General features: G+C 49.5%; 1 protein-coding gene across 1 annotated transcript in view; it reads left to right on the top strand.

Annotated features, from left to right (window-relative positions):
* Positions 1–18,334, top strand: part of WNT3A (Wnt family member 3A) — a gene marked incomplete at its 3' end in the record, with an annotated part of 95,761 nt that extends 77,427 nt beyond the window's left edge. Inside the window, exons 3-4 of the mRNA XM_084222174.1 lie at positions 14,182–14,447; positions 17,855–18,334. Of these exons, the coding sequence (XP_084078300.1) occupies positions 14,182–14,447; positions 17,855–18,334 (746 nt within the window). The remainder of the gene's footprint in view (positions 1–14,181; positions 14,448–17,854) is intronic.
* Between the last annotated feature and the right edge of the window lie 3,912 nt (positions 18,335–22,246).

Raw genomic sequence — 22,246 nt, 5'->3', positions numbered from 1 at the left:
ATGTGTTCAGGTGGGACTGTTTCCTTCTGGAAAGGGAGCTGTAGCTCAGTTTTTGAGGTTCCTGCTTTGGTTGGGTGAGGCAGGGGATTTTTTGGATTTGCCATCTTTAGGAGCTGAGCTGTCCTCATGTGCACTCCCCCACTGATGGAGAAATTTCAGACAAGTGTTCAATATATTTAGCTCCTTTTTCTACTTGAGATGTATTCAAGAGCTCCAGCTATAATCAGAATATCTCTCATCCCCAGCTTATCTGCTGACTTAAAATTGCTTGTAAATCATCCAGCCTGCATTTGGGGCTTTGCAGTTTCCTTATTCCTCAGTGTCTAAATAGATCTGGACTTCCCCAGCATTGTCCTCGAGTGTTTGGGATTAGAAAGTGGGAAGATAATGATGGCTCTCCATCTCACAGGGGGCAGCTGGGGCAGAGGAGCTGCTGGAAAGTTGTGTTTTGTAGGACTGAGCCCCTTCTCCCTTAGGGACCACATATCCAGCCTCCAAACCATGCTTCCTCTCATGAGCTATTTATAAAAAGTGGCTTTTATGCTGTGGGAGCTACATCACATTTTTCTGCTTCCCCAACTGGGTGAAACTGAAACCCACAGAAAGAAAAAAAAAACCAAACAACAACAAAAATACCCACCCCAAAAAGCCCCAAAAAACCAGATTGCCCAAGCCTGCTGCAGGGAGGTGAGCAGCTCCCCCAGCAGCCAGACCCCCTCCCTTCTCCAAATGGAGCCTGTAAAGCAAAAATTTCTGCAAGCCGAAAAATTGCTTAATTGCCTCAAATTGATTCCATGGTTTTATTAAGATATTTTCCCAGCTCTATTATGGTTAATTATTTGTATTACAGTAGACTCTGAGGCCCCAAGCAGAGATCAGGGCCCCATTGTGCTAAATAGTGTACAAGCACTTAATAACAGAACCATTCCTTGCCCCAGATAGCTTGCAATTATGTGGGGAGCTGCAGTGGAAACACACCACAGCTCACGTGAGCACCTTTTAGGAGAGGTTAATGTGGATTTTGGAAGCTGAGAGGGTCCCTCACAAGAGCCTGTGCAGCCCCACTCTTCCTGCTGGGCTCCAGTGGGAAAACCTCAAAGGAGAATCTTGATGTTCAAGCAGGAGATGAGCTTCCCACTTGGATTAAGGCTTTGTGAGGGGAATCAAGAGGAGGGAAAAGTGGGGGAAACTGAACAGGTTCCTGTGCTGCTTTCCCCTGCACCTTTGGTTCCTGCTCGGGGAATGGGCTGTGGGAGGTTGCTGAGGGAACTTGTTATCCTGGGGATTTCCAGCCCTGTCTTGCAGAGGCAAAGCTTTCCTCTGCCTAGGTAAATGCTAAGATCCAGCTTGCAGGGACCCTGCTTCCCCTCAGCCCCAGTGAGGAAGTGGAGCACAAATGCAGAAGGGGAACCCTGTGTGTCTCCTTCTCCCTCCCACCCCACCCCACTCCAGACCTCTGTGGCTGCGTCTGACCCGTGCCTGGGAGATCTCAGCTATGGAGGGGTCAGCACTGGGGGAGCTTCTCCACACCTTCCAGCAGCTGGGGAGTGTTTTGAGACCTCAGAGCCCTGCTGGAGGGGATGTTTGGGGCTGGGAGTGGGACAGGTTTGGGGTGAACGGGCAGCTGGTGATTCAAGCAAGGGTGGTTCTTGTACCCCAGGTGCTGCTGAGCTCCGGGCCAGCCTCGGGGGCTGCACATCTCTGCATTGCCCACCTCTCCCCAGGGCTGAGAGGATGTGAAAAGCAGCAAACTGTAGCCCCCAAACCAGGGGAAAATCCAGCTGTTTCCCAGCTCTCAGCTCGGGTCTCAAGCAGAGCAGGAACCTCTGGAGATAACGCCACGTCTCTCTGTGTGTGTGTGCGTGTGTGTGTAAGTAAAACAGCCGAATCCCCCAGCTTTAGCAGGGCTTTGAAAAAGATCTGGGTGGTGATTCAAAATCCAGGTTATGACCTGTGACCTTTGGATGAGAAATTGTTGCCATTTAGGATGTGTTAGGAGGTCCATCCTTTTCATCAAATGCGTGTTTCTTCTTGCTGCGGGAGGCAATCACACCGGTATATCATTAACTCGCAGAAAAGGAGGCTGTAAAAGAAGTTGATGGGGGACCTTAGCCCACACCCTGCTGGGGTCTGCTCGGAGCACAATATCCCAGCGACCATGAGATTAAGCTAAAGAGAAAAGTGAAAATGCTTTTCACGATTCACACGCCCTTTAGATTGTTTTATTAAACCATTTGAATAGGGATTTCCCTTTCGGCCGACAACGGGGCCCGGCCAATGCATAGTTCTAGGTTGCTATGACTTAGTTGGTGCTGGCTAATCACAAGTGAGGGCAAATTTCATATAAAATATCTCGGCCCATTGTCAACCTAATGCGGCGTGACAGTGCCAGCACAAAGGGGGATTCATTCCCCCCAGCAGGTAATAAGGACGATTTGCCATACCAACCGGGCAGTCTCGAGGGGGGCTGTCAAATGCGATCAGAGCGGCGAAATGGAGCCTCGCATTCCATTCTCAGGTGGGCGAAGGAGATCCTTTTGTTCAACCGTGTTGCTTCTGATAACAGAATACAATTATATTCTTTTCTTTTTTTTTTTTTTGCTTCCCCTGTATCCTACTGACCGTTGGGGCTGTTTTGCACATAGCGGTTTTTGGGACCCCAGGAGGGGACCCCAATGATTCTTTAACCTGGAAGACACCCCCGAGAATTTCACCCCAGTCCTTCCCCGCTCCTTTTCCTCCTTCCCCTTTCATTAAGGACCCTGTCCTGCCACAATGAGCGCCCTGTATCTCTGCTAATCACCCCCATTGGCACGCAGCTTCCTTTTGTCCGGAGCCTCCCAGGGATGTTGGGGAGACCAGGGGCGATCCGGGGCGGATCGAGAGGACCGTGCTGCTCCAGGACGATGGAATATTCAGGAGGAGGCATTCATGGGATGGAGGGAGGGGGAGATCAGAGCGTTTCACACATGACCAAGCCAACAGAAAGGCAGATAAAGCATTAAGCGGGGTAGGTAGGGAGACATACACGGTGATGATTAGATCAGCAGAGAGATAGGGCGATAGGCAGAGAGATAAGGGGCTGTTTGCTTTGCAGGTATCAGACTCGGGTTACTGATACCAGACCGTCCTGCTGATTTGCCTATCTTGGGGGTCTGGTTACCTGCGAGATCACCTGGGGTTGTTTTGACAGTCGCTAATTAACGAGAGCATTCCAGCCTCGGAGCCACCCTGGGCTGGGAGGGCAGCAGGGAGCACTGGCCCTGCTCCCAGGACACAAGGCTTGCAGGCTGCCCTGGCGTTGGGCAAGCTGGCTCTACCTGTTCCAGGCACAGCCTGAAAGGTTTGGGGGTGCTAAAAAGGTTTGGAAGTGGGAGAAAGGTTTGGAGGTTTGAGCGCCACGCTGGAGGGTTCAGCTCTGTTGTGCAACGAGAACCATGAGCAACCAGCAGGGAGAAAGTGAAGAGAAAAAGAATGAGAAAAGACCCCCATCATTCAGAGGTGTTGGGGAAACTTGGCCTTCAGGATTTTATAGGCTGTGCGAATCCAACCTCCTTCAGTCCAACATTCCCTCTTATCTGGATTGCCTTCATGTTCCCTGGCAGGAATTGCCCATTTAATAATTTCCCTCCAATGAGCTGAATCACTGCTAATCTGATCAAATGTCTTTTTAGGGCCTTTCATCTTCCCAGGGATGTGTTGACACTAGCACAGCTGGTTCAGAGGAAACAAGAACTCAATCAGAACTCCGTTCAAAACACAGATGGGACCCAAACCTAACCTTTCCTTTAAGATATGCAAAAGTGTGGTTAACTTCTTGTTATTATGCATTTGCATAAGGCTTTGCATTTAGTGGCCTGATTTTTAAGTGGTTAAAAAAGCCAGGCAAACCCTGGAGCTGGATTTTGATGAGAAACTGTGCAGAACCAGCTGGGCACGGAGCTGGCAGGGCTCTCTGTGAGCAAGGGGACAGGCTGTGGTGTCACACAGAGCTATGGGACAGCTCCTGGCTGGCATCACCTGCTGTGCTGTGGCTGCTGCATTTCTCCCAGAGCTGCAGCTGCTGTTCTGGTGGAGTGGGCTTCCCTTGGTTGGGAGATAAAGCCACGTGGGAATGCTGCTGAAGAGGAGGGGATGTGATGCAAGGCAGTGGCAGCAGAAGCTTGGGGAACAGCTCCAGCTCCTTCAGGCCAGTCTGTAGGGCTGCATGGAGACTGGAGCTGTGGATTCCCATCCCTGGAAATGGTCAGGGCTGGGCTGGATGGGGCTCTGAGTAACCTGGGCTAGTGGAAGGTGTCCTCTAGGGGGTTGGAAAGAGATGATCTTAAGGTCCCTTCCCATCCAAACCGTTCCGTGATCCTTTAATTCTCTGATTGCAGTCTCACAAAGAGATCTTTGAGGAATGCAGTCAGTGATCCTTCTGCATCCAAGGGATCTGCTCCTGTTCAAAGGTTCCCAAGCAATCAAGGTCTTTGGGATAGGATTGATGGGGTTTGTATGACCCTGGGCACGTCTTAGTGCAATGCAGAGCTGCTCTGGAACATCCTGCAGCTGCTACCAAATGCTGTAACCAGATGAGGGGCTGGTTAGAAAATCTCCATGTCATAGAATAATGGAATATTTTGGGTTGGAAGGGACATTTTAAGGTCCTCTAGTCCCACCCCTTTGCAAAGAGGTGACCACAGCTTGGCCCAGAGGCAGCTCTCAATGCTGAGGTTCTTCTGGAAGGCTCCATGTGGATAAACAGTGATGGCAGCAGCAGCAACACTCATGGGCTGCTAAGGCATCATGCAGCACTGGCTGAGGAGAGCACTCCTGTCCTTTGCCCCTGCCCTGTGGAATGCTGCAGGCTGAAAAGGTGCCCAGAGCTCAGGCTGGAGAGGGTAAGATGAGCTGTCTGCCCATTGCTTTGCAGATGGGGAAACTGAGGCAGGGTGTTGGAGTCACCCGTGCCCAGAGAGGCCATTAGTGCAGTCACCAGGCTCTGATCTTCCCAAAGCCTCTGGAGGCTCCTCAGGGCTCCACAAGGGCTCCCTGGTCGGTGCTGCTGTGGTCAAGCAGAAAATCAGGGTCAGGGCACTTGGTGGTTTAGGCTCGGGAGTGACACCAAGGAAAGAAGCAAAAGCTTTAAAGGTCTCAGAACCTCAGGACCTCTTCCTTTAGCTTTCACTTGGGAAGTTGTTTTCCAGCACAACCAGGATGAACACTGCTCACCCTGCAGAATTTGGGAATGAGTCTCCCTCCCACCAGGAATCCTGACTTGTCCTCTCCTTTTAGAGTCCTCATGCTGAGCACATCCCGGGGTGGAAATCTTCCATCCTAATGGGTGGAAAGCAAACAGCACTGGTGGGACAAGGAGCCCCTTTTTGGGGAGTAAAGGGATAACTGAGGAGGTCTGAGGTGCTGCAGATGGTGAGGATGGGTCAAGGGAAATGGGAACTCTGGAAAGAAGGACCTCTCCAGAGGGAAGCTGGAGGCTGAGCCAGACTTATGTAAAACATTTCAGTTGCTTTATCAGAGATGGGATCCTCTCTTGCTACAATCCAGAGGAATGTGGGGTAGCTGAAGCTCAGCTGCCTCTGAGGCTGCCAGAGCCAATATTTGGTTTCCAACGTTCCCAGTGTTTTCCCCTTGAGCACTGTCAGGGTCCCAGCAGCCGTGACACCCCTGTGATCCTCCTCCTCCTCCTCCTCCCCTGTGATGGGAACAGAGCTTGTTGCCCTCCAGCATTTGGGCACAGCCTGTGGATGGATCTGTCAGCCAGCCTGTGCCAAGGAGTTCCCTGTTCTCTGCCTTCCCCTGGTGCTGGGCCAATATTTAATAGTTCTGATTGGCAAATGATTTCCTGCTTGATGATCATTCAAAAAAAAAAAAAGGCTTTCAACTTTTTTTTTTTCCCTTTTTCCCCACCTTCACTCCTTTCCCTGAGGAGAAATATGTTCTGTGAAAATGTGAACCTTGATTTCTTAGTATGGTTTAGGTTGGAAGAGATCTTTAAAACTCATCTAGTCCACCTCCCTGCAGTGAGCAGGGACACCTTTCCAATAGATCAGATTGCTCAAAGCCCCTCCTGATTTCACCTTGGCTGCTTCCAGGGATGGGGCATCCACCACCTCCTTTGGACAACTTGTTCAGTCCTTCACCACCCTCATCATAAAAAATGAATTCTTCATGTCTGGATCCACATCTTTTAGTTTAAAACCATTGCCTTGTTTTAGTCCAGCAGGCTTTACTGAGAAGTCTTTCCCCAGTTTTTTCCAAGCTCCCAAAGAGCATTGTGAGATGGGGGACACTCACAATATTCTGAACTCAGTTTTTGGCTTTCAGGGATCTGCTGATCAGCAAGTTCAGCAGTGCTGAGGGACTGGAGCATCCTCTGCTGGAATCTGGGCCAGGCTGGGCTGCCCTGCTCCTCCTGCACGTGGCTCTCAGGGCCGGCAGGCAATGACATTTGTGTTGGTATAAGCCAGCAGTGATGCCTCCATGTGCTTTTGCAAATCCTGGGAGCTCTGACTCACCAGTCCCTTTGGATTTCACTCCTGCTGTTCAGAAAGCAGCTGTGCCTGCAAGTCTGTCAGAGCCTAAAGAAACTCCTTCTCCCAGGGGCCACCAGCTCCTCAAGAACCGAGCAGGCTCGTTCTGTATTAATCTTTTCTGGGATTCTTCTTTTTCATCCAAAAAAAGTGATGCAGTGTGGGCTTTCATTCAAAGCCTTCTGGTTTATCTTCATGGAGATGTTTCTGGGTGGATTCAAAGAGAGCACAGCGTGCTGAAAGCAGCTGGGATGTGATCTTTGTACTGCAGTCAAAACCCAAATTCAAGGAATTCCCAGAATTCCCAGAATGGCCAGGTTGGAAGAGACCTTCAAGGCCATCGAGTCCAACCCAGCCCCAACAGCTCAACTCAGCCCTGGCACCCAGTGCCACATCCAGGCTTTGTTAAACACACCCAGGGATGGGGACTGCACCACCTCCCTGGGCAGCCATTCCAGAACTTTATCACTCTTTCTGGGAAACACTTTTCCCTGCTATCCAACCTGTATTTCCCTTGGTGCAGCTGGAGGCTGTGTGCTCTGGTTGTGTCAGTGCTGCTGCAGACAGAGCCCAGCCCAGCTGAGCACAGGCACCTTTCAGGAGCTGTGAGAGTGATGAGGGCAGCCCTGAGTCTCCTTTTCTGCAGGCTGAGCACCCCCAGCTCCCTCAGGGGCTCCTCTCAGGGTTTGTGCTTCACCCCACCTCAGTTTAAGGCTCTTCACAAATTCCTCACCACCTTTTTCCTGCACCTTCCCATGCCTGTGATGCCAAAGGTGCAGAAGGACCACAGGAACCAGGGAGCCCTGAGCTAGGATGAGCCCCCAGTGTAAAAGGCTGGGTTGTGCTGCCCCAAATACCAGAAACACCAGGTTGTTCCCAGCTTTATTTCCAGTTTCTTAGTTCTTAGGGTTTATTTAGTTTATTTGGTCCATTTTTTCCCATTTTCATCAGGAGTCAGTGTAGTGTCAACTGTTGAGCAAATCTTGACTGACAGCTGTGGGTTTATATCCCCTGGAGCCAAGGAGGAATTGAAACCCTTCCTCACACTCCCTGGTGTACCTAGGGAGTCTGCCCTACCAGAAGGATGTTGGAGAGCCTTGGCACCTTCCACCCCTCAAGGATGGGTGTCTCAAGAAGCTGGAGCTAGAGGTTCCTTTCTTTCCCTTAGCTTTGGGAAATGAAGCTCAGGGGAGCCAGCACGACTCCTCCCCACAGTCCTGCTGAACAGATAAACCACTTCCTCTATTTCACTCCTTTTTTAGCAAAATGCCTCTCCCAAGGGCACTCCAGAGATCTGTGGTGTCAGAAATTCAGGGTTCACACATTTCCAGTGTCTTTCCAATCATGGAACAGGAGCCTCTCCTCAAGAGCAGACATGGCTGGGAAGTCTTACCTTCATTGTTTGGAACATTTCTGATCTTTTCCATGTTGTCTATGCATTATCCAGCCCCAAGAGGCACTAAGTCAGTGCTTCACTCCAAGGACTCTGTTTCAAAAAGGAAATATTTAGGGTTTCAGGATTGGGGATGGCAGGGCTCAGTGTTGCTGTACAGATGTGATAAAAAGGGATTTTCAGAGCAAAAGAAACCATTCTGTTCATCCTGCTGCATCACCACAGTCCATCTTGCCACATATCTGGGATACCTACCTGACCTGGGGTTAATCATTTCATCATTCAAGGAAAGACTCAGGGAAAATAAGTCACTGTCTGGGCAGAAGAACACACGAGAGCAGTTTCCACATATCAGACAGCTGAGATGTTTATGCAGTTATTCATTTGCCTTCCTCATCCCACAATCTGAGAACCCTCTGCTGGGCTCCAATCCCTTCTGCCTACAATTCTGAAGACATCACTGAATTTAGCATTGCAGGCTCCTGGGGAGATAAGCAGGATTGTCCTCGGCTGTGCAGATAAGGAAGCAGAAGCACAGAGCGACTGAAGGATTTGCCCAAAGTCACATAAAACACCCCTGCCACAGCAGGAAAGCAAATCTTGGGTCACATCATCCTCAGGCCTCTGGATTGTCAAATTGAACTACTCAGCTGAGTGTTTTTGCATCTCAGATGGGTTTGGGGATGGGACAAGTGGTCAGAGAGGTTCTGCACGTTCAGTTTCTCAGATTTCAGCCTGGGCTTCTCAGAAACCCTTTCCAGAGAGAGCTCTGCTTTGGGGGCACCCTCTGTAAGTCACTTTTTCACCGCTGTTCAGTCCCTCCAGAACGGAGAGGGGATTGTGGAGAAGCAGCCGATATCCATCCGAGTGTCTGTGCTCTGCAGGGAAACTCGGGAGCGGGCAGGAGTCAAGCGAGCTGAAGCCAGAGCATTGCTGACCAAAATAAAGCGGTTAAAATGCTCTGAAGTCAACATCCCCGTGAGAAATTGGTCCCTGCTGACCTCCTCCCGCCAGGGAACCTTCCAGAAACTCTGTCCAAGCCCTAACCCAGCTGCTGCCTCCTGCCACCAGCACCACCCAGAGAGGAGCGCGGGGACCTGACAAACACACGGCCCTTTCCTGCTATCTTCGCCAAATCTCTTGCATTTTTATATGGCACCTTAATAACCCCTCATTTCCATTACAAGTGCATGCTTTCCTTCTGCTTATCTCCATCTCCGTGCGCTCCCGCTCCATTCCTGCAGCCACACCGCCCCCGGCTACGAGCCGGGGAAGGTTTTTGGGAGCCCGGCAGGGTCGGGGATGCTCGGGGGAGGCAGGACATGTCCCATGGCTTGGGAGGTGGCAGGACGTGACTCACACCGTGGCACGGCTCCATCTGCGTCAATGTCGAACCCGCTGCCTTAACTTAGGGGGTAGGAGATGTTAAACCCAGTGCCCTAATTTCGTGGAGTCATTAAGAGACCGGCTGCGACTTTCTCAAGAGACAAACTCCTCACCTCGGTGCCCCGGGGCCAGAGCTGAGCTCCTTTGCCCTGCCTGCCTGCATTCCCCAGGTAGTTACGATCAGATACGAGGCGATTTGCTTCCTGTTGTGTGCTCTTAAGTGGTGGCTGCATTTCAAAAGCAGGGGAGTGATTGAGTCCTATCCAGGCTGTAAAAGGCACCCGGCTGCTTTCTGGGAAGAGCAGGGCTCGCTGTAATTGGGGCTTCTTAAGGCAAATCCCATCAATACCCTCCTGGCTTTCAACGAGGGCCAAAAACTCGGCAGAGTTTAGGTGATGGAGCTGAGATTTAGGGTTTGGTGTCTGCAGCCAGAACTGTCTGCCTGGGACTGCTTGTTCGGCTGTGGCCAAGTCCTGGCAAACACGGGAATTCTCCAGGCTGTGCTGCCTGAAGCTCCCTGGGCTTTGAGCTCTGCTCCTGGACAGAATCACTGGACTGTAGAATCCTTAGGGTTGGAAAAGACCAGCAAGGTCACTGAGCCCAAACATTGAACCAAGCACAGCCACATCCACTGGTAACCCATGTTCCCAATAACCCATGTTCCCAATTACCCATGTTCCCAATAACCCATGTTCCCAATTACCCATGTTCCTAATAACCCATGTTCCCAAGTGCCATACATATCCTTTAAATCCCTCCAGGTGACTCCACCACTGCCCTGGGCAGTGCCTGGCAGCCCTTTCAGTGAAGAAGCTTTCCCTAATATCCAACCCAAATATCCAAATTTCCCAAATATCCAGTCCTTGACACAACTTGAGGCCGTTCCCTCTCCTCCTGTCCCTGTTCCCTGGATCACAGCCCGACCCTCCCCGGCTGTCCCCTCCTGGCAGGAGCTGTGCAGAGCCACAAGGTCCCCCCTGAACCTCCTTTTCTCCAGGCTGAGCCCATTCCCAGCTCCCTCAGCCCTTCCTGGTGCTCCAGACCCTTCCCCAGCTCCATTCCCTTCCCTGGACACGCTCCAGCCCCTCCAGATCTTTCTTGTAGTGAGGGGAATGCCCAGGGAAACCCCGCTGAGCTGATGGCTCCTGCTGAATCCAAGCTGGGATCCACGAGCCATGGACTGCCAAGCCAAGGCCACCCCTCTCATGCCCACACAGGAGAAGTTTTCCTGCACAAACACCATTGCTGTAGAGCTTGGTGGTCTCCACGAGGTTTGCAGACATCAGTTCAGCACCCACAGCTCCTTCCCAATAAGCCAAAGACCTGGATCAGATCTCTCCTGAGCAGAGGACAGGGTGATTCCCAAGAGATGAGAGCTGGCTTGACCAAGGAACTTTAGGGAAGCACATCATCCTAGTCTCTGAATTGGAGATACCTGGATTTGATGAGGGACCACCTGGTGGGTCAGGAATTATCTGTATGGTGGCACCCCAGTGGTGCTCCTTGGGGCTTGGGGCTGGCACTGCTTGCTGGTGACGAGGACAGTGGGATCCAGGGCACCCTCAGGAGCTTTGCTGGTGACAGCAGGCTGAGTGGTGAAGTCAGATGCTGGAGGGAAGGGATGGAGATGTGGAGCTCAACAAGGCCAAGTGCAAGGTGTTTCCTGTGTTGGAAAATCCCAGCTCTACAGAGACAGGGCAGCTGAGAGGCCTTGTAAAAGATTTCATTCCATTATCAGTCTTGATGAAGGGTGAGACGTGATGAAAAACATCATTCCATCAGGAGCCAACCTATTTCCTGGTTACAACACCTTAGAAATGTTTTTCTGCCTGTTAGCTTTTGCTAGGCAATGCTGCTAATACTTCTAACAGCAATCACCTATTATTCTAATCTCCTACAATCACATATTTTTCTACCCCACGTGGTCTTGCTACAATGCATCTTTCACAGTTCTAATTCTCCAAAATATCTGGTCTTTTTGCAAGGCCATCTTTTGAAACTTGTTCCTGGTTCAGTCTCTCTGTCAGCAATGCCATCTCTATTCCATGTCCTTCCTAAGTCAGCACACCTTATCCCAGAGTTTGCACAGAGCTGTGCAAGGCTGTGTGAGCTTTCAGTCAGGTTTTGAGAACCCTTCACAAATCCAGTTCTCACAGTCCTGCACGAGGGTCAGGCCAATCCCAATCCCAAGCACAGGCTGGGCTGAAAGCAGCCCTGAGTAGGAAAACTGGGAATGCTGGAACCACATGACCTGTAAGGACCTTCCAATCCAAGCATTGTGTGATTTTATGGAAAGGTTTCAAGACCAGTTGGGCCACGCTGGGAGGAGGTGGGAGGTGTGTCAGCCTTTCCCTGGCCAGACACTGCACCTTCCACCTCCCGGCATCCACCCCACCACCTCACCTCTCTGGCATTTGTGGGCAGCCTCTCATTCTTCAGAGACTCCAGGGCTGGTCAGAAATGTTCTTGGAGTCCTCATATGAAGTGCTCCACGCCCAAAATTTGGTTTCTGGATCCCACCTGGGCTTAGGCAAGTGCAAGAGGCAGAGTCCCCAGTCCTGTGTGAACGGGACTCTCCTGTCCATGCTCTAAGCTGAGCTTTCACAATCAAGAACTGCATGGTCATCATTTGCAGGATGCTGGGATCCTCCAGGCTGGCCAGATGCTGAACAAGGGTTTTTCAAAATCACACTGGGGACCTGAGGGTTCCTGCATTTTCCTTTTCTTTTTTTTTTTTTTTGGTTGTAGCCCTCGGTGACTTAATAACCTCCCCAAGTGCCCTGGCAAACATGCTCCAGGACATTGCTCATCCCTTCAGCCTGTAAGTTCATGCACATTATGGGATTTGCATATTGTTGTATTTGGTAGCCTTCCCAAAGCAAAGCTTGAGTTCTTGCTTAAGCCTAAAATCCAGCCAGGACTGCTCCACAGTTGTGATTGAGTTGAGTTTTTGGCTTGGTGCGTTAAACTCTCTTCACATTAGTAAAGCCTGGAAGCATCTGGAAGGCAAAGATTAAGCCAAAATGCCCAGGGAAAGCTCAGATCAGCAAAATATGGTGCAGGGAAGGTTTGAGTGGTTTTTGAGCAGTCAGGTGATACAAAGCTCAGTAGAAGCTTTGGTGAAGTTGCATCAGCTGAAAATGTGACCTTGTGACTTGATGGATCCATTATTATTTCAATGTCCCAGTGGAATCATCTGAAAAGTGTCAGGAAGAACACAATTTCTAGGATAACTGGTCTGTAAGCATGAGGTCAGTGGGGAATAATACAGAAGGTTGAGGGAGTCCAGTTATCAGAATCGTTGTACGTGCTTAGAATTGCCCCAAGGGTTTGAGAGCAGCCCTGTTCATGGTAAAAATCCCATTTTTACCCTACTGGTGTTTTCTGAGGTGTGGTCTTGAACTGTGGGGTCATTTCTCGTGAGTGAAGAAGTCAAAACTGGGAGGAGAAAGGGAAATAAATTTGATATCTTGGGGTACTCCCCACTTGCAAAGCAGTTTGAAAAGTTTGGTTTTCAATCTGGCACAGCGTGGAAAAAGCTCTGCCATCCAGGAAAGCCTTCCCTGCTCCCCTTCCCTGCCCAGCTCTCCCTGGGATGGAAGGTTGTGAGGGAAGCTCTCCACTAAAACTCCTCAGTGCTTAGCCATGACATCTTCTGGCTGATCCCACCCTCCAGCCTGAGGCAGTGGGCACCAAGGAAAGCTCATTTCCCCCATTTCCAGTCCCCTTGGCAGGGTCCTCGATTAGGCAGGGGAGGAAACCTTGGGCAGGTGTAAGGTGCACCTTGAGTGCTGTCAGCCAGTGAGAGGCACAGCCTTGGGGAAAAAGGGATGGGGGGTGGGGAAGGGTTTGGTTTACATCCTGAGGATTGAGGATGTGACCATCCTGGCATTTTCCTCCCTTCCAGCCACCAGCACCTCTCCCTGTCCAGGAAGAGGAGCTTTACCTGGTGCTGCTCCCATCACCAGGTAAAGCATGAGGCTGTTGTTAAATGCAAACCTGCATTTTTTATGTTTTTTGGGAGCATACCCAATGCACCATACAGCTCAGGGTCTGGCTGTATGGTGCATTGGCTGCACATATAGAATATTCCCTGTGCCCCCTGAAATTCAGGTTTGCACAGCTCTCTGTGGTGCCATGGCCCTATCCAAAGACCTGAGGATGACCCCAGTCAGAACTTTTTGGCTGACCTCAGTGGCCTTGAATCAAGCCTGGTCCTGTCTGCGCAGGAGCTCATTTCCTAGCAGAAAAAAACATCTTTTGGAGCAGGCCCAAGCCAGACCACAGGGAAGAGGAGGATTGCCTGGCCTTGTGCCATGCCCTCCAGAGAAGGTGTTCACAGGGCTGACCAAATCCATCCTTCACTGGCCCTTCCTTGTTGCAGTGTCGTGAGGGTCCCCAGGACGAGGTGAGAGATGAGAATTGACTCTAAGTTCTTAGAAGGCCTGATTTATTACATTATGATATGATGTTATGATATTATATTATATTATATTATATTATATTATATTATATTATATTATATTACATTACATTACATTACATTACATTACATTACATTATATTATATTATAAGAAAATCATATAGTCAAACTATACTAAAGAAAGAGAAGGGAGACATCAGAAGGCTGGAAAGGAATGAATAATAAAAACCCATGACTGACCAGAGTCTCGACACAGCTGGACTGGGATTGATCATTAAGTAAAAACAATTCACATGCTGGGTAAACAATTCTCCAAATCACATTCCAGAGGAGCGAAACACGGAGAAGCTGAGGCTTCTCATCTTGCCAGGAGAAGAGATCCTGGTGAAGGGATTTTTCATAGGTATCCCAGTGACAGTTCCTCACTGACTCCTCTCTCTCGCAGCCACCCGGGAGTCGGCCTTCGTCCACGCCATCGCCTCCGCCGGGGTGGCTTTTGCTGTCACCAGGTCCTGTGCCGAGGGCTCGGCCACCATCTGCGGCTGTGACACGCGCCACAAGGGCTCTCCTGGCGAGGGCTGGAAGTGGGGAGGCTGCAGTGAGGACGTGGAGTTCGGGAGCATGGTGTCCCGGGAGTTCGCCGACGCGCGGGAGAACCGGCCCGACGCGCGCTCGGCCATGAACAGGCACAACAACGAAGCTGGAAGGACAGTAAGGACCTTTAATTTCCTCCTTTCCTGCTGGGGTTTTCTTACCTGGTAGGATGAGTGGTGGGTGGGAGGGGATTAAGGGGGCTCGAAAGACCTAAATCTGGGCAAATCTGTGTCACAAAATGGTAGCGCCTGTCTGTGATAGTTGTAGATCGGCGTGCCTGGTCTGTGAAAGCTCCACATGAATTCACCCACACAGATGTAACACCTGCTGTCCAGATCTCTTTATAGAGGATGGTGTAGGATGGGATTTCATCCCATCTTACGAGGATATCTACCCACAAAAGTGTGGATGCCCCATTCCTGGAAGTGTCCAATGCCAGGCTGGACAGCGCTAGCAGAAGGTGTGGTTGGAACTGAGCAATTTTTAAGGTCCCTTCCAACCCAAATCATTCTGTGATTCCACTGTTAGAGTTATTAACTCAGTTAATAATGTCCTAATTGTGCCTGTTCTCTTCATTGACTGTGGGGCACCTGAAGCTTGTCCATTCCCCTTCTCCGCAGCCTTGAGGGAGGAGAAGAGCAGGAGAGCTTTTCCCACAACCCATCTTCTCAACCCTGTTCTATTTCCCAGGAAATATTTGAACAAAATTAGAGGCAATATAACTCTGGTGCCTCCTGATTAAACTTGGATCATGCCCTGAAGCTGTTTTTACTTCAAACAGTCCTGGAATAAAACGTGTAGGGGGAAAAAAAGCACAAAACCTGCCTTGTACACAACGAATCTTTATCCCAGGTGGAATAATCCCAAAAGGGGGGTATTCCTTTTTTTTTTTTTTCCATGTCAAGAATAGCCCATTAATCCAGAAGAATGCAATTTGTGGGAAACAATTTGTAGAACTGAACCACAAAGCCCTTTCTAACAGGGATTATGCCACAGCTTCTCTGAGATAAGAGAGAGCAGGTTAATGTGGTCTTGTCCCCACAGCAGAAGGACTTGCACATATCCAGGGGGACGTTTGTGCACTGAGCTGTACCAAAGCCACCACAGCTGCTGTGCTGGGACACGTCCTCAGGCAGGCTGGGGTTTCTTGAGAGCTCCTGAAGTGGATACTGTGAATTCCCAGTGGTGTTATCCCACCTCACACCGCAGCAGAGCTGTTGGAATACAACTTCTGAAAGGGAAATGCCACCAGAAACCAAAATTGTCTGCCATGGAGACGACCACAAGCAATAATGTGGTTTCCTCCAGCTCTGGCCTAAATTATCCCAGGGATGGGGCAGTGCTGGTGGCAGTTACTGGGATATGTAGTGGGAAGAAGAGGGCTGGGGAGAAGCTGTGTGGAGTGGAAAGGAGGGCTTTCCTTTAAAGTGAGAATCCTTGGAAAAAAACAAACATTTGGTGGTGCTTGTGGATTTCTTACCAGGACGAGGGAAGAGATGAGGATCTTGTCTCCATGTTTCAGAAGGCTGATTTATTATTTTATGATATATATTATATTAAAAGAAAATGATATATTAAACCTACACTAAAGAAAGAGAAAGGAGACATCAGAAGGCTAGAAAGGAATGAATAATAAAATCCTGTGACTGACCAGATTCCTGACACAGCTGGACTGGGATTGGTCATCAAGTAGAAACAACCACCTGAGACCAATCCCAGATCCACCTGTTGCATTCCACAGCAGCAGATAATCATTGCTTACATTTTGTTCCTGAGGCCTCTCAGCTTCTCAGGAGAAAAAATCCTGGCAAAGGGATTTTTCATATAATATGTCCATGACACAAACATCTCTGTGATCACAGGCCTGCAGAGCTCTTTTTACTCTGAGTCTTGTTCCTTGACCCTGAGTTCTTCTAGGGCATTGTACAGGTGTCAGACCATGACCTGAAATCCCACAGACATCACACCATGACTGAAATCCCAGTATTTCAGAAAGCTCTGGTGTTTTCCATCCTCGGCACCCTTGGGACAGCTCTCCCAGGCCCCCACACTCAAGTGTTCCCAGCTGAACCTGAGCCATGGGCGATGTTTCCTGTTGGTTCCCATAGGAACTTCAGCCCCACCGCTCCTCCAGGAGTTCTGGTGAAGCTCAGCGTGATTATACCGACCAAACCTTCTGCGGTTCTCTCTCCTGGCTAATTGCAGCCTGCTTTGTGGCGGGTGATTCTCCGTAAATAACACAGGAAAACACCTGGTGAGCACCAGGGCGCTGATTCATGGCAAATCTCTTGGACTCAGGCTGGCACTCGCCTGTTCACGTACCCAGAAATTTGCTGATCGCTCTGAAAATGCAGATTATCAAGCTGTTGCATAAGCTGGTCTCCCACCCCAGAGTACTGGAGGGCAACACCTCTGTTTATTTAAATTCGTTATATAAGAGGTAAAAACAAGTGGCAAGTTTCTGGGATCAATAATCACCCTCCCATTTATCCCAGGAAAGTGTTTTTTGTTGAAGCCTGAGCCTTTCAAATCAAAAGTAGGGCTCTTATTCATTTTTTTTTTCCTTTGAAGTGATTTTAGAAAAATCATAACCCTGGCTTTAAAATAAAAATAAATCCTTTTTCAGTTTCTGAAAGTAGTCATAGAAAGGCTTGTACCTTGTTTGCTTAACATATGTAAAGGATGGAGTTCTGTCATAAATAGTTAGGACATTTCATCTTCCTTTTACTTCCAACAGAAAAGTTGCATTTTCTGTTTATGAAGGCATTGTTTGAATAGCTTTGTGTGTTCTTTGCTTCTCTGCCCAGATGTGTTTGAATTCTTTACCTGTGTGACAGCACTGTAATATTCCCACATGAACATTGATAAGACAGAAATTAATAAATCTCCTTGGTGAAAGCTTTTGGTAAATCGTTAAATTTGAGCTGGGAGTCAGAAGCAGTCACTGAAAACTGTAAAGTACAGAATTTTATGGCTTAGACACAGCAGTGACTGGGGGATAACAGGATTTTTGTTCACAAGAGTGTGACAGTGAACACAGGGGTCCCAGGGTGAGGGAAGAGATGAGAAAGTTGACTCCATGTTCAGAAGGCTGATTTATTATTTTATGATTTATATTATATTAAAACTATACTAAAAGAATAGAAGAAAGGGTTTCATCAGAAGGCTGGCTAAGAATAGAAAAGGAATGAATAACAAAGGTTTGTCTGTGACCGAGACAGTCTGGACAGCTGGGCTGTGATTGGCCATTAATTAGAAACAACCACGTGAGACCAATCCCAGATCCACCTGTTGCATCCCACAGCAGCAAACAATCATTGTTTACATTTTGTTCCTGAGGCCTCTCAGCTTCTCAGGAAAAATCCTAAGGAAAGGATTTTTCAAAAAATATCATGGCTACAGAAGAGTGTCAGTGTATCTATGAAAACATCCGTAATTCCTTGGAAAATCATGGCAGAATGTCATAAGAGTTTTAATTGCTGGTTAACACCTTCCTTCTCCTTTGCCTTTTTTCTCTTTTGCAGTCCATCATCGAGCTCATGCACCTCAAGTGCAAGTGCCACGGGCTCTCGGGCAGCTGTGAAGTGAAGACCTGCTGGTGGTCCCAGCCGGACTTCAGGGTCATCGGCGACTACCTCAAGGACAAGTACGACAGCGCCTCCGAAATGGTGGTGGAAAAACACCGGGAATCCCGCGGCTGGGTGGAGACCCTGCGGCCCAAGTACAACTTCTTCAAGGCCCCCACTGAGAAGGACCTGGTTTACTACGAGAACTCGCCAAACTTTTGCGAGCCCAACCCCGAGACGGGCTCCTTCGGGACCCGCGACAGGATCTGCAACGTCACCTCCCACGGGATTGACGGCTGCGACCTGCTGTGCTGCGGCCGCGGGCACAACACGAGGACTGAGAAAAGGAAAGAGAAGTGTCACTGTATCTTCCACTGGTGCTGCTACGTCCGCTGCCAGGAGTGCATACGAGTCTACGACGTCCACACGTGCAAATAAAGCGGGCACAGAACCCCTTGGCCGGGCTCCGAGTGGAGAAATGGATTTTGAGCCTACTTCCTCTGAGGTTGCAGACGTGAGAGAAGTCTACTTTTTTTTTGATATTAAAAAGAATAAAAACTGGACAAAAAAATTGAAAAATAAAAAGGCTAAAACTGGTTGGATAGAATAGGTCTAATGACTTCTGGGCTATCCCGAGGTGCATCTGGCAGTCACACAAGTTCTGCCCCGACGTTGATGCCTCCAGAAGGAGAGCAGCTTTTTCCACCAGCCCACAACACCGAGCTGGAAAGAAGAGCATTAGCAAAAGCATGGATTTGCTCTGCTCCCACCCACCTGAAGTGACTCGTGTGATTAAGTGTCCTTTGAAAGACTTGCATCTTCCTAAGCATCTCCTTTTCCCTCAGCCAGGCAGAGGCTGTGCTGAACAGCAGCACTGAGCTTCCTGAGAGATCTCTCTGCAAACCCGAATGGCCAGACTGTGTAATATGAGCAACAGCAGAAAAAGAAATAAAAGCAGATAAATTAAGGATTTTTTGAAATAAAGAACATGACTGCTTCTTTGCTTCTGCCTTGGAACCAGAGAAGTCTACAAATATTTAACAGAGCTGGAGAGTGAGCAAGCTCTAGATGTGAAATTTTTAGCATAGTAGCTTCTGCCAGATTGGACATGGGATCCTGTGACATCTGTAGAAAGGGAAGGAGGGAGAAGAGGCGGGAGAGAAAGAGAGAAAATCGCTGATGACTTCCTGCAAACGCCCTGTTGGCACACAGGTGATGTGCATGGTACAGAAAAGTTCAGTGTCTTGTGTGTGAAGTGAAGAGGACCCTGTGCATTGAGAAGGACACAGTCCCACAACTGGGAATGCTGCTCCAGCTCTCCAGCCTGGGACGTGGCTCAGCCAGTGAGTCCTCCTGGGAAACATGGTGCAGTGAGTCCCTGGGGCTGGGCACTCACTGCTGAGCACGGGACATCCATCTCCTCAGCACCCCAGGGAAAGGATGGGAAGGGAATGTGTTCCCCCTTCCCACCTGGTCGGGGAGGTCTGTCACCAGCAGTGGAAAGTGCACTTAGTTCTTCCACTCTCTGCACCTGATGCAGGCTTCCCAGGCACTTGGCAGCAGCCTGAGCCCACAGGTCTGTTGGGAACATGGATCTGAAGGACTCATTGTCACCCAGTAACTGACCGGAGGGTGAAGCAGCCCACCACCACACCCCACAAGCTGGAGCAGCCTCAGACTCAAGCCAAACCTTGTTCCCCAGCTCATTCCTGCAGCCATTCCCACCTGTAAAAGCGGCACAGATTGAAATGGACAAAACCCAGAGTCTGAGCCAGCCCAGAGGTTGGGTGAGTTTGGACACAGAGCCAAATCCCAGCCTTGCAGTGCTGGCCCATCTCTGCTGCTCACCCCTGGCTCCCCATCTTTGCATGTTGCTCTGCTTCCAGTTCCAGATCAGGATCACAGTTTACAGAAACAGGTCTCACCTCCTCCGTGGGCTCAGCCCTCCACCTTGGTATTTACAGCCCTGTAACCCTTCTTGGGTTATTCCTGGTCAATACTGGGCTAAATGAGGGGTGAGCCAAGCACAGTCACAGCCTGTTTTAGCCCCAGATGCACTTGCCCTGTGTCCTCTTTGCCTCACCCCTGCTTTTGGGTTTCCTATCCTGGAAAAAGGACAATGGATGGGTGTTTATTCTGTCTCTTCAGCAGAGGAAGGGAAACAGGGCAGAGTTAATTCCCATTTCATGGCAGTGTAATCATGGCCGTTGGCTGGTTCGCTCCTGGAAATCATGGTGGAGAAATCAGAGTGCTCCTCTCTGTGTGTCAGCCTTTTCCCAGGAACCAAAGGAGGGAGTATGCAGAAGAAGAAGGGAACAAACAGAGCTTAATCCCATCAGAGAGAAAACAGGAGGAAATGATGCCTCCAAGGGCTGGCTCTGAGTCACAGCGTCTCCTGGGACTACTCCTAGGCTGGTGCAGTTCATGCATCACCCATTTGTCTCAGGGCTGTGCCCACGGGCACAGGCAAGATTTGCTTATTGATGGAGGCACTTCTATCAGTGCTTTGCAAAATGAAAAAAAGCTGCAGTGAAATGAGAGCAGAAGAGAGAAGGAGAGAGGAGATCAAGAGAAGCAAAGAAAAATATGGGGAGAAAATCAATCTGTGACATCTCTCCATGCAAACACTGCACCTCATCCATGGCCACACACCACGTGGAGAAGGCAATAGGTCGCTGAAAACTTAAATGAAGATCAATTAATGGATGCATGACTGATTTACATAGTGCAGTCTTGGAGAAAAGGAGAACTTAATCATGGGAAATAGAGAAGGAAGCCACTGCAGGGGGAGATTGCACCTATAACCAACATTCAAACACAATCTGTCAAGAAAGCAAATGCTCCAGAAAGCCACATAAGGGGTGGAAGACACTGGTAAATTGGAGGGGATGGGATAAGGGAAGATACATCTGATTTATTAATATGATGCAGTGCAAGCAGCCACAGTGAGAGACGTCAGACACGTCCTACCAGGAACTTCTGTCAATAAATGGTGACACAACAATGAAAATTCAAATCATTGCAGGCCACAATCCCTTCAGTCCATTGACTTCAGCGGGGTCGCACCCACAACTGCTTCTACCCTAAGATTTTTAAGCCAGGTGGTTTCAAACTCCTTCTTTTATACCACACCAGTGAAGAAATGGGTTGGAGGATTTGGCTTCCATGGGTGGGAGCTGGAATCTGGCCCCAGCCCATCCACAGCATGTTCACATCCACCATTTCTGCTTTTGCACCAGAACAAGCCCAGCATCACCAGCAGGTGAAACTTTTTGGGAAGCAAGGGGAACAAAAAAAATTGAAACTGGGCATTTGCTGAGCAATTGCCTCTAGAGGTGAACAAATTTTGACTGCAAGAGTGGGATTTATTTCATCCGGTCTAAGCTATTTATCTAATTTTCTGCTGGGATCAATGGCAAGATACAAATCCAGAAGGTGATTCACTGTACTTAGCATGGTACCTAAGTTGTGTTTGGTTAAGTGCCCTCTGGGTGTATCTCTGACTTCAGCTGCTGAGCTCAGAGCAGACAATGAGCTCTTCCATGGGTCCAGACTGATGATGTGAAATCCACCATGAGTCAAGGAGGTGAAGCTACAACCTGATCATCATCTGAGATGGGCTGGAAGCTGTGCTCCTTCCCTCCAAGCTGGGGTCAGGCTTGAACCAGCTCAGTGTCTGGGGACTCCTCCCCCCCCATTCAAGGGGATTTTAAGGAAGCCTGTGGGTGCTTTTTTGGGTTTGTTATGTAATTAATCATCTCTGTGATGATCCACTGTAAGGGGTTGAGCAGCTGCTACTAAAGTCAATGAAAAATGCCTGCGTGAATTCTGTTCATCACCCCAAGCACACCCGGGGGGTTCCAGTCCTGGCTCTGGCTCTGCCCATCCCTGAGGGGGAAAAGAGCCTGTCAGGGGTCTAGGAGCTGGGGCTGAGGCTGACCCCATGCTTTTGGAGAGGGGGCTTGGGCCATTGCTCACTGCCACACGTGAATCTGGGAGGTGTCTTTGGAAAACGGAGATCCCTCTCCACTGCCTGCACTGGGTGTCTCAAGTCAGGGTTTCCACTGCACCAGTGAGAAAAATGCAGTCAGTGCTGAGTGAGGTGCCATCCTTCCCTGCAGGAGATGGTCTGAATACCACCCAGAGCTGCCTTCTGCCTCAGCTTCTCCTGGGAAAACAGCAGGACCTTACTTATGGCAGGGTCTGGGCATTTCACTCAATAATATAAACATCTGGGGACGTATTACAGGTGCCCTGCAATGTCCTGTTGGGGCCCAGGTGTTGTTTCAATGGCCTGTGACCCACACAGATCACAAACCTGGGTAGTCAGCCCCTGCTGGGTGTCCAAAA

The sequence above is a fragment of the Fringilla coelebs genome (assembly GCF_963513975.1).
Source record: "Fringilla coelebs genome assembly, chromosome: 1".
NCBI lineage: Eukaryota > Metazoa > Chordata > Aves > Passeriformes > Fringillidae > Fringilla > Fringilla coelebs.
Note: the sequence above shows the minus strand (reverse complement) of the source record. Positions and strands in the feature narration are given on the sequence as shown.